The sequence below is a fragment of the Nothobranchius furzeri genome, chromosome 1, assembly GCF_043380555.1.
Source record: "Nothobranchius furzeri strain GRZ-AD chromosome 1, NfurGRZ-RIMD1, whole genome shotgun sequence".
NCBI lineage: Eukaryota > Metazoa > Chordata > Actinopteri > Cyprinodontiformes > Nothobranchiidae > Nothobranchius > Nothobranchius furzeri.
The window spans coordinates 32,096,505-32,109,772 of NC_091741.1; the positions used below are offsets into that span (position 1 = coordinate 32,096,505).

The window sequence follows — 13,268 nt, forward strand, 5'->3', positions numbered from 1 at the left end:
GCGCTCCCTAAACGCACATCACACACAGGGCGCCGAGTGGCCAGAGGGGTACATTCATGACAGACAGACAGATTATCTGGTCAGAGTTAGAGGTCACGTCTCTCTGTAGAGTCAAATGAATGTGTAGAAATAATTAAAACGTAGATCACAATTAGTATCATTGAATAATTTAAAGGAAGAGTCCTAGTAACCCCCCCCCCCCCCCCACACACACACACACACGTCTGGAGAAGTTTATTACGACACATCAACCACACATTTACATCACAGATCACATGGTGTTGGAAGATAAATGAACACAGCAGACTGACAGTTGTGTGTTGTGAAAAATATATTTCATAGTTTTAGTTATTAAACATGATTCAGTTACAGAGAGAAGGCGATCAGACGCCATTAATGTCATCGTGGGGCACTAACTATACAGCAGTTTCCATTTTGCCACCTTGACGTAAAACATTGTATTCATGGAATCAAAGTCACTTCAACAGTCTTTCCTTTTGAGAGGAGCTGACCTTTTGAGTCTAAATAAACTTTTCATCGGGCTTCATCAGAAGCTGCTTCTCAGAGTTCTTTGCATCAACACAAACTTTTGGGTCTGACAACGAGTGCTGCAGCGCTGAAAGCCTCTCACAAGCAGCTCTTGGTAAAGGTTTCAACACATCCATAAAGCTGCTGGACAGGCCAGGAGGACTCCAGCTGCACACTGGCCTGTCTGGTCCTCCTCTGAACAAAAGGACCTGGAAGCTCCATGGGTTGCTGCTTCAGAGAGCTTCTGGTGAAGCCGAGACCTACGAGGCAAAATCAAAAAGATTAGTTTACCGCCAAAGTCATGGGGGGCAGCAGTAGTTCAACTGGTTGAGCGAGTTGTCTAGTAAGTGGAAGGTTGCAGGTTCGATTCCAGCTCTGGACAGAGATCTCTGCAGAAAAGAAAGACTTCCAAGATGGTGCCGCATATGGCTGCCTTGGTGGCTCGATGCACCTTTTTTGTAATGTTTTGCTTTAATTTTGTGTCAGGATGCTCATACTCCAGAGAGGAGCTTATGAGCGTAAGATCTATCACTCCAAGGGAGTTGCTACCGATCTTTCTAGCAGCAGCAGCTGATCTGCTGCAAGTTCTGAGACGCGGGAGAAGATTAAAACAGACCGGTGTCGGTACAGGATCTGCTCGGGTGCAGGATCTGCTCGGGGTCCTTCGACTGCCGATGACGTCACGACTGTAAATCTACTCGGCTTTCACACACACGTTTTGGAAAGACATCAGCAGTTTTGTTAATAAATTCTTGTTTGTTAACACCTAAATGTTTACTTTATAACTGTAATTTGTTAATAAAACACCATATTATCTTTGTTTGGTAAAGAATGTGAAACTGCATAAAACCAACATCAGACTGACAAACAAAAGAACAGTTCTTTTATGTGAAGCCATCTGTTTGTATTCATGTGGAGTTCGTCTGTATATTTCCTTAGTTGTTATCTAAATGCAGTCTTTGACTCTAAATGTCGCTTGGTGTCTTTCAATAAAGTTCTTATATTTTATTTTGCCCCATTTCATCAACATCAAGAGCTTTTGAGGGTCACCGTTTATCATTTGCTTATATTTTACATTTCCTTTAGAAATTCAAACATATTTTCTCCAGTAAGTGTTGGTTTTTGGACTACAGGACTACAACTGCTAAGACTACAACCGCAAATTTGTTCTGACCAATCAAAATCATAACGTGATAACGTCACTTCCGTACAGCCAATCAACTACTTTGACATCATCGGCAGTCGAAGGACCCCGAGCAGATCCTGTACCGACACCGGCGCGCTTGTTTGCCTCCGCAGATGCGGAATGCGCACACCGTTACCTGGGATCTTCCTCTCCTCTTCCTCTCTCTCAGCAACGAAATGGACGAACTAACAATGCTGATGAGAAGAAATAATGACTTCTCCTCGTCCAGTATCCTGTGCTGCACGGAAACATGGATGTGTGAGCAGACGCCGGGCAGCGCACTCAAACTGGATGGCTTTCATCTCCTCCGTGCAGACTGCGAGAGCGAACTTTCTGGGAAAGTCAAAAGGGGGGGGGGGGGGAGGGTGTCCTGTCTCTGTATTAACAGCAGATGGTGTTCTGATGTGACCAGTAGCGGTTTTAGGCACGGGCAGACAGGGCAGTTGCCCGGGGTGGCATTTTTTCATGACACAAAAGGGGCGCACAAGCGCGGAGTAAAAAAAAAAGGAAATCTGCGCCGCACCGAGGTTTTCTATTATCTGTCATATGACAGAGTCTGTATTGGAAACAGCAAGTTGGCGCCCCCTGCAGTTGCAGGCGCTCCTTCTGACTGAGAACGTTCACGTGCACCGTGTGTCTATGAAGAAGAGGAAGGGGAGGGGTGCGACGGGGGAATTCACCTCTGGGTCTTTCCCAAATGAAATGAGCGGGTAGGGGCTGAATCAACTGTGTTAACATGGCTAAAGTCAATCACACCTTAACGTTCTTCCATATTTCATTCCTAATATCATAAACACAGGCCTATCATTCTTTCAGGTTTCTCTGAATTGTGTGAAATGGCCGAAAAAAAAAGGAAAAACAAAAATCATTCTTTCAGGTTTCTCTGAATTGTGTGAAATGGCCGAAAAAAAAAGGAAAAACAAAACGATTTTGTGTTCACCCCCCCCCCCCCCCCCCCATCAAGGTCAAATAGTTTAGTCCTGACTAAAGGACACTTACTGAGTCAGGAGTCAAACAGAAGAGATGAACATAAAAAAGGCTAAAACCACCAGGTGCCCCATTCAGGGGGGAAAAAAAGAAAAAAGAGGAGAAAGATAAAGGTATGTAGCTCTCATGATGCATGTTTTACATTTTTGAACCAGTTAACTGGGATTTTAACAGTTAAATTCGGTCAGCTAATTGCTAACAGAGCCAATGGGGCTGAAATATTTAAACGAATATTCAAATGGTTCGAAAAAATTCCTTGAATGGTTTTTTACTGATTCAAACTAGGATTTGCTAAATGCTCGCTGCAGCCTGTGGCCTGTCTGAACAACAACACACACATGTTGATCATGTTCACATAATAATAAATAAAACAACTGTACAAGCAGAAGAGAACTCCCCAGTCACCACTAACTATCCTGTTTATTTATTGCAGATGGCTGCACTGATTATTTTTACATGATTTGTTCTGTAAAAGTTGGCATTTTTGGTAGTCTACAGTTTTTTTTATGTCAGTTTAAATTACAATTTCAGAGGCAATTCTAAAATATTATGGATCATGATAAAGATCTATTGGAGATCTACCCCAACTTTTGGACTGCTCTGCCAGTCACTGTGGCTCCAGCTGAGAGGAGCTTTTCAAAACTTGATCAAGTCATACCTGAGGTCACCTGTGTTTCAGGGGCGGCTCGCTCACCTGGCTCTGATTAGTATCAATCACTCAGTAGGGGAGCAGATTTCATATGATGACATTATTGATGACGTTGCATCAAGGTTAGGTTTTAATTTTAGTTTGTGTTTTCTGTTCTAAGTGCAATGCTGTGGTGATTATCTTTAGTTTGTTATGTGTGAAATAATTTTGCTATTTAGAATATTTATTATCTATTATGTTCATATATTCTTAATATTTAGTTATTGTTTGTTTTTGTATATTTGATTCTATATATTTTGATACAGTATATAATCTATAGTGCTTTACATTCTGACAACTTCATAGTAATTAATGTAAATATGTGCAACTTAGAAAAATGAATGTTCAATAGTCGTTCTAATAAAACATGCCTGTTTGTAGAAAACATGCGTGTGTTCATGCAGGTGGGGTGGTGGTGGGGGGGCGGTTGGGGGAGGCGCTCAAAGGGGGCCTCGCCCGGGGAGTAATTCGATGTAGAACCGCCACTGGATGTGACTGTAATCGCCCAGCTCTGCTCTCCTGCTTTAGAATGCCTAATCATCAATTGCAAGTGAATTCTCCTCGTTCATTCTGGCTGCTGTTTACATCCCGCCGAGCGCTGACGCGCAGGCAGCACAGCGCACACTTGCGGATATAACTGTGTGTGTGTGGAGCAAAAACGCCCCGACTCCCTGATTATTGCCCTTGGCGACTTTAACAAGGGGAATCTGAGCAAAAACTACCAAAATACAGACAGTTGATTGACTGCCCGACCAGGGTAAACAACACGCTGGATCACTGTTACACAACATTAAAGGGAGCCTATCATGCGGTGTCGCGTTGCGCTCGGACTATCGGATCACATCATGATCCATCTGATCCCCGCATACAGGCAGAGATGAAAGCTTTACACCTGTGGTCGGGACATCCAAAAAGTGGACTGAACAAGCTGAGGAAGAACTTCGCTCCTGTCTTGAATCGACAGACTGGGGTGTGTTCGGTTCAGCCACTGACAGCCTGGATGAGTACTTGGACACTGTCACATCCTACATTAAGCACTGCGAGGACGGCACTGTTCCAACACGCTCCAGGCTGTGCTTCAATAACAACAAACGATGGTTCACGGCTAAACTCAGTCAGCTCAGGAGGGAGAAAGAAACTGCATTCAACAACAGAGACAATGAGAGCTACAAACATGCAAAACACAGGTTCAACAGGGAGGTGAAAAATGCTAAATCCAGGTACTCGGAGAGGTTGAAAGAACAATTGTCAGCTAACGACTCAGGCTCTGTTTGGAGGGGGCTGAAGCAAATAACCAACTACAAGCCAAACACCCCTCAGTCAACGGAAGACCTGCAGTTAGCAAACAGACTGAATGAGTTCTACTGTCGCTTTGATGACCCACCAATCGACCAGGACATCACCACCCATCAGCTAGATCTAAACAACAACGTCATTCACAAAAGTCTCTTCACAAAAGCCTCCGCCCCCCTCCTCCAATTCACCCCCAACAGTCTTGGAAGAGGAAGTTAATAGGATATTCAAGAAGCTAGACACCCACAAGGCACCTGGACCAGACGGCCTGACTCCTTCCACCCTGAGACACTGACTACGTTTACATGCAGCCAATATCCGGGTTATGATCGGGTTAAGGTCGGTATTCGGGTTTCTGAGTTGATCAGAATAACCCGTTTACAAGCATAAATAGAAAGAGTTACCTCTAACTTGCATAACCCAGGGCCAGATTAACACTTTGTTGTACCCTGGGCAACAATATTCAAGGGCCCCATCATCACGACCCAAGGATCACCATAATGTGGTCACATACAGAATATTTTACTGTAATATGCAGTAAATATACTCAATACTTGAATGCCTGACAACACGTAAGCCACCCAGAGTAACCTTTGACCCACCTCGTGTGGACTGACCAATGAGGAGAGGGTCTTAACTTGAGGCCCTCTCTTCATTGGTCAGTCTGCATGAGACTGACTCTCAACTGACGTTCAGTCGTAGGCAGCGAAGCGTCTCTGTGCAGCGCAAAAGCCCGGGTGGACAGTTTGTTTAATGTAGGGTGACCATATTTCCATTTCCAAACAAGAGGACAGGGGATCTGTGCCTATGACGTCACACTATGGCAACACCACACAAACCATGTTGGGACCCATTTTTTGTAAGAACTAAATTAATATCAGATTCTGCCAATAAAAGGGCTCCAAAACAATTCATATGTAAATATTTAGCATATTTACTGCAAAATCTCATTTTTATGCTTTAGTGCTGCAACAAGGTTTTATTAATAATAAATTATTATACCTTTTGTTTTACTACAGCATCGGTAAGCTTCCTGTGCACAGATGATTAAGGATGCTTGTTTCAGCTGTGAGATTAGACGATAGGATCAATGAAAAAATAAGTTGTCCCACACTCCATGGAAACTTTCAGAGAATCCACAAATAGTGGCTTTCAGGTGGTTTTGTTACTTTTAGCAGGTTTAGAAAAGCAGCAGATGAGACAGCATGTCTGATAATTTAGTTTTTCATCTGATAATATTAGAACATGTCAGTAATGTCTGAGGGGCTTTTATAAACACTGTATAACTAATACTACTGGAGAGGGTATGGATTACACAGAGGCTTCTGTGTTCTGAAGCAGCAGCCTGGATCGCTGCGCAACAACGCAGCGCTGTGCCGCTCTCTGCTCAAAAGAGTCCATAAATGATGTAATATAGGCAGAAACACTTTTTTCCGGCTCCCCTGGATGTGTAGGATATCCAGCTCCCCCATAATTCGATCCCTGCTCCTGGATGAAAAGCCGGACATTTTCATCAATACAAGAACGCCCCGGACAGAGAGTGAAAAGTGGACATGTCCGGGGAAAACAGGACGTACGGTCACCATAGTTTAATATAAAGCGGGAGGTTACAGATACAGATACAACTCGTGCCCTTGCTGCCCTGGGCCCTTTAGAGTTCGTGGGCCCTGGGCAATTGCCCAGTTGCCCATATGGTTAATCCGGCCTTGGCATAACCCGATTTAAATGCAGACGTTGGGGTAGCGTCACGACGTATGGACTACGTCCAGACGCAATATGCATCATTTCCGGTTCTTCTTGTTCCGGTATCCGTGAAAACAACAACATGTTTCCCAGTTCGGAAGAGATAGCGACCGCGTTTGTTTGTGCTTTAGTTTCCTCGTCACTCCAAAAGTGTGGAGCTGTGCCGCGACTCACCATGTTGCTCCCAACTTGTTTACTTCCGGAGTTCTGGCGCATACAAGACGTCTCGCTACTCAAAAGACCAAGATTCCTTGCGAACAGAGCATGTGCAGAACACACGCTTTGATGGGGATATCCCGATATGCGTTTACACGACCAAACATTCGGGTTAGAAAAGGGTTACCCCAGGTGTAGTAACCGGGTTTTTAAAAACCCGGTTATGAGCATATCCAGGTTTCTGGCGGTGTTTACATGGACCTGCAGAACTGGGTTATTGTGAATATTCGGGTTACTGGCTGCATGTAAACACACTAATTGTACAGAAGAGCTGAGCCCTGTCTTCACAAAGATCTTTAACACCTCTCTGGACTTGTGCCATGTTTCAACTTGCTTCAAATCCTCCGTTATTGTCCCAGTCCCTAAAAAAACCAAAGATCACTGGACTAAATGACTACAGGCCGGTGGCACTGACATCAGTAGCCAGGAAGTCCTTTGAGCGCCGGGTCTTGAACCACCTCGAAAAAATCACAACCCCTCTTCTGGACCCCCTGCAGGTTGCCTACAGAGCCAACAGATCTGTAGATGATCTTACCCTCCACTTCATCCTGCAACATCTGGACTCCCCAGGAACCTACGCAAGGATACTGTTTGTAGACTTCGGCTCAGCATTTAACAGTCTGCCCAGCTCTCCTTCAGGACAACCTATCTGTGCTGAACGTGCCGACCCCACAAGCCGGTGGATCACAGACTTTCTGACTGTAGGAGACAGTATGTGAGGCTGGGAAAATGCGTCTCAGACACCCGAATCACCAACATTGGAACCCCCCAGGGCTGTGTCCTCTCTCCTCTACTCTTCTCCCTCTACACTAACAGCTGCACCTCAAACCACCAGACGGTGAAACTGGTCTAGTTCGCGGATGACACCACCCTCATTGGCCTTCTCAGATGGGGACGAGTCTGCATACAGAGGAGAGGTGGAGTGCCTTGCGTCCTGATGCTGAAACAACAACCTGGTGCCGAACGAGCAGAAGACAGTGGAGATGATTGTAGACTTCAGGAGAACACCGGCACCACTGCCCGGCATAACCCTGACAGACAACCAGATTTCACCTGTGAACTCCTTTTGCTTCCTTGGGTGTGGACCTCAAGTGGGAGGTGTCCATCAATACCCTTATCAGGAAAGACCAGCAAAGAATGTTCTTCTTGCTCCAACTGAGGAAGCTCAGCATGCCAGCCATGCTGAGGATCCAGTTCTACACGGCCAACATCGAATCAGTACTCACCTCCTCCATCACTGTATCCATTTTTGTATGATCTTCTTCACCTCTCTCTCTTTATTCTGCTCTCCCCACCTATTCCACCTTCCTCAGGATCCACTGGTTTCCCTCTTTCCTGTTCACTCTCTCTCTTTCTTTACATTTTTTCTTTTAAATCCCAATTGCCTATTTTTGCTCATTTTAAATATATTTTTAAACATTTTCTAAATGCTTTTTTATATTTTTACATTTTTTTGTTGTTTTTGTAAAGCTCCTCGTGATTTTTATCTTGAGAGGCGCTATAGAAATGATATTTTCTTCTTCTTCTTCTACGCAGGAGACACTGCCAGGGACAAACAAAGACTGCAACGGGTAGTGCTCTCAGCGGAGAAAGTAATCAGATGCAGCCTTCCGTCAGTACATGACCCGTACAACTCGAGGGCTCTGAAACGTGCAGGTGGGATAACAGCTGACCCCTCTGACCCTGGTCATGGACTGTTTGAAACCCTACCTTCAGGGATGAGGCTCAGGTCCTTAAAGACCAGAACCTCACACCACAAAAAAGCTTCTTCCCATCTGCTGTAAGTCTCCTGAAAAACCGATGATTGGCCAATAGACACAGAAATGCCCCGGTGACCCACATTACTACACGCCCTGTTAAGCAGGGATGCAGGGAAAAGTCCACAAACAAAGTCAAACAGCCGTTCCTAGATCGGGGTTGCCAGAGAGTCAAAATCTAATCCTAATACCAAATTGAATACCTGAAGCCGAGACTAACCAAAACATGCGAGGAGAAGAGCAGCAAAAACTCTTCCAAGCCTTCACTACCCTGGACCTTCTCAAAGAACTGTGGGTAGGAGAGTAGCCTTTAACAGCTGCCCATGATTGCCCAATTACACACAGCTGAGACAGGCGAGGCAGAAGCCACCGAGGCCATCTTGTGGCCGAAAAGGGGCAGAGCACGTAACAGGTCATACCAATGACTGAAAAAAATTGGGACCCGGCTCCCTGCTTGACACTCAGCATTAAGGGGTTGGATTGGGGGGTTAAACCACCAAATGGTTCCGGAGCGCGGCTGTGTCTGCAGCTCACCGCTCCCCCAGGGGACGGGTCACATACGGAGAACAAATGTTGCGCACACATCGGTGTGTGTGACAGCTAGTGGGACTTTAACTTAACAACAGGCCAGCAACATTGGCGTCATCTTGCACACACAAACAGAAGTTCCTGTCTCTTCTGAGTAGTGCAGGCACAAAAGGTCTACCTGTACCCTGCATAGCCCTCCCTTCCCCTTCCGACATCCTGCCTGTGAAGATGATGCAAGCTCCCTCAGCACCAGAAGCCTGCCCCCTAGCTCTCCCTATCATTTATGTTCATATACTTGCACACATTGTAACATGCATTAATGAATGGTGTTGCCACGTTACAGTCCTGAGCTAGAAAAGTGAAGTGGCTCGGCACTTAGGTAGGCATTTTTAATGCACTGCACACAGCTGTAATGTCTCCTTCTGCCTGTTCTCGTGATCCTGACAAGTCTCCCTACAACCAGGAAAAACGAATCACACCTCGTCTCGTTTGGCCTCAAGAGCTGGAGTTACCATTTTCCCTGCAGTTCCAAATCCGCGGTTTTTCAGTGTCCAGTTCAGAAAGTAGTTGTGCTTAATGAGTCTCATGAATGAGTGATTTAAACATTATGTGTATGTGTGTATATATGTGAAATTCTGCTAAAGCATGACTTGGTGGGAGTGTAACGGTTGGAGGTACTGTTCCTTTAAGCCCAGTAGAGCACACTGTGGTACCGACACCCTTTGGGTTTTTGTGTCACTAATCTGGTACAGGTGTGCAGCACCTGACCTTTAAAGAAAGGCCTTGCTTATGTTTATTTATTTAGCAGATGCATTTAACCAAAGCGACTTACAATTTATGACCTATAGGGCATGTTGTGATCTCTGGGGGAAATCGGAGCACCCGGAGGAAACCCACGCGTGCATGGGGAGAACATGCAACTCCACGCAGAAAGGCCGCAGCCAAGTTTCGAACCTGCAACCTTCGTGCTGCGAGGCAACAGTGCTAACCACTGCGCCACCATGCAGCCAAGGGTTTTGTTTGTACTGATGGATGAAACACTGATGGGTGAAACACTGATGGATGAAACACTGACGGGTGAAACACTGACGGATGAAACACTGGTGGATGAAACACTGACGGGTGAAACAATGATGGGTGAAACACTGATGGGTGAAACACTGATGGATGAAACACTGATGGGTGAAACACTGATGGGTGAAACTCTGATGTATGAAACACTGATGGGTGAAACAGTGATGGATGAAACACTGATGGGTGAAACACTGATGGATGAAACACTGATGGGTGAAACACTGATGGGTGAAACTCTGATGTATGAAACACTGATGGGTGAAACAGTGATGTATGAAACACTGACGGGTGAAACACTGATGGATGAAACACTGACGGATGAAACACTGATGGATGAAACACTGACGGGTGAAACACTGACGGGTGAAACACTGACGGATGAAACACTGACGGGTGAAACACTGACGGGTGAAACACTGATGGATGAAACACTGATGGGTGAAACACTGATGGGTGAAACACTGATGGGTGAAACACTGATGGATGAAACACTGATGGGTGAAACACTGATGGGTGAAACTCTGATGTATGAAACACTGATGGGTGAAACAGTGATGGATGAAACACTGATGGGTGAAACACTGATGGATGAAACACTGATGGGTGAAACACTGATGGGTGAAACTCTGATGTGTGAAACACTGATGGGTGAAACAGTGATGTATGAAAAACTGACGGGTGAAACACTGATGGATGAAACACTGATGGATGAAACACTGACGGATGAAACACTGATGGATGAAACACTGACGGGTGAAACACTGACGGGTGAAACACTGATGGGTGAAACACTGATGGATGAAACACTGATGGATGAAACACTGATGGATGAAACACTGATGGGTGAAACACTGACGGATGAAACACTGACGGATGAAACACTGACGGGTGAAACACTGACGGGTGAAACACTGACGGGTGAAACACTGACGGGTGAAACACTGATGGATGAAACACTGATGGGTGAAACACTGATGGGTGAAACACTGATGGGTGAAACACTGATGGGTGAAACACTGATGGATGAAACACTGATGGGTGAAACACTGATGGGTGAAACACTGATGGGTGAAACACTGATGGGTGAAACACTGATGGGTGAAACACTGACGGATGAAACACTGACGGATGAAACACTGATGGGTGAAACACTGAAGGATGAAACACTGACGGGTTAAACACTGACGGGTGAAACACTGATGGATGAAACACTGATGGGTGAAACACTGATGGGTGAAACACTGATGGATGAAACACTGACAGGTTAAACACTGATGGATGAAACACTGATGGGTGAAACACTGATGGATGAAACACTGATGGATGAAACACTGACGGGTGAAACACTGATGGGTGAAACACTGATGGGTGAAACACTGATGGACGAAACACTGACGGATGAAACACTGACGGGTGAAACACTGACGGGTGAAACACTGATGGGTGAAACACTGATGGATGAAACACTGATGGGTGAAACACTGATGGGTGAAACAGTGATAGGTGAAACACTGATGGATGAAACACTGATGGATGAAAGACTGACGGGTGACACACTGACGGGTGAAACACTGATGGGTGAAACAGTGATAGGTGAAACACTGATGGATGAAACACTGATGGATGAAAGACTGACGGGTGAAACACTGATGGATGAAACACTGATGGATGAAACACTGATGGGTGAAACACTGATGGATGAAACACTGATGGATGAAAGACTGACGGGTGAAACACTGACGGGTGAAACACTGATGGATGAAACACTGATGGATGAAACAGTGATAGGTGAAACACTGATGGATGAAACACTGATGGATGAAACACTGACGGGTGAAACACTGATGGGTGAAACACTGATGGATGAAACACTGACGGGTGAAACACTGATGGGTGAAACACTGATGGGTGAAACACTGATGGGTGAAACACTGATGGGTGAAACACTGATGGGTGAAACACTGATGGATGAAACACTGATGGGTGAAACACTGATGGACGAAACACTGAAGGGTGAAACACTGATGGGTGAAACAATGATGGGTGAAACAATGATGGGTGAAACACTGACGGGTGAAACACTGATGGGTGAAACACTGATGGGTGAAACAATGATGGGTGAAACAATGGTGGGTGAAACAATGATGGGTGAAACACTGACGGGTGAAACACTGATTGGTGAAACACTGATGGGTGAAACACTGATGGGAGAAACACTGATGGGTGAAACACTGACGGGTGAAACACTGATGGATGAAACACTGATGGGTGAAACACTGATGGATGAAACACTGATGGGTGAAACACTGATGGGTGAAACACTGGTGGGTGAAACACTGGTGGGTGAAACACTGGTGGGTGAAACACTGATGGATGAAACACTGATGGGTGAAACACTGATGGGTGAAACACTGATGGGTGAAACTCTGATGTATGAAACACTGACGGGTGAAACACTGATGGATGAAACACTGACGGGTGAAACACTGATGGGTGAAACACTGACGGGTGAAACACTGACGGGTGAAACACTGACGGATGAAACACTGACGGGTGAAACACTGACGGGTGAAACACTGATGGATGAAACACTGATGGATGAAACACTGATGGGTGAAACACTGATGGATGAAACACTGATGGGTGAAACACTGATGGGTGAAACTCTGATGTATGAAACACTGATGGGTGAAACAGTGATGGATGAAACACTGATGGGTGAAACACTGATGGGTGAAACACTGATGGGTGAAACACTGATGGGTGAAACTCTGATGTGTGAAACACTGATGGGTGAAACAGTGATGTATGAAACACTGACGGGTGAAACACTGATGGATGAAACACTGATGGATGAAACACTGAAGGATGAAACACTGATGGATGAAACACTGACGGGTGAAACACTGATGGGTGAAACACTGATGGATGAAACACTGATGGATGAAACACTGATGGATGAAACACTGGTGGATGAAACACTGACGGGTGAAACACTGACGGGTGAAACACTGACGGATGAAACACTGACGGATGAAACACTGACGGGTGAAACACTGACGGGTGAAACACTGACGGGTGAAACACTGACGGATGAAACACTGACGGATGAAACACTGACGGGTGAAACACTGATGGGTGAAACACTGACGGGTGAAACACTGATGGGTGAAACACTGATGGGTGAAACACTGATGGATGAAACACTGATGGGTGAAACACTGATGGGTGAAACACTGATGGGTGAAACACTGATGGGTGAAACACT

The 13,268-nt window shown here is 45.4% G+C and overlaps 1 protein-coding gene across 2 annotated transcripts in view; it reads right to left on the reverse strand.

The window, feature by feature from the left end:
• Positions 1 to 223: 223 nt before the first annotated feature.
• mical3b (microtubule associated monooxygenase, calponin and LIM domain containing 3b) overlaps positions 224 to 13,268 on the reverse strand; it is a 135,080-nt gene continuing 122,035 nt past the window's right edge. For both annotated transcript variants that reach the window (XM_070554044.1, XM_070554066.1), the window contains exon 23: positions 224 to 788. In XM_070554044.1, the coding sequence (XP_070410145.1) occupies positions 653 to 788 (136 nt within the window). In that variant the 3' untranslated portion in view covers positions 224 to 652. The remainder of the gene's footprint in view (positions 789 to 13,268) is intronic.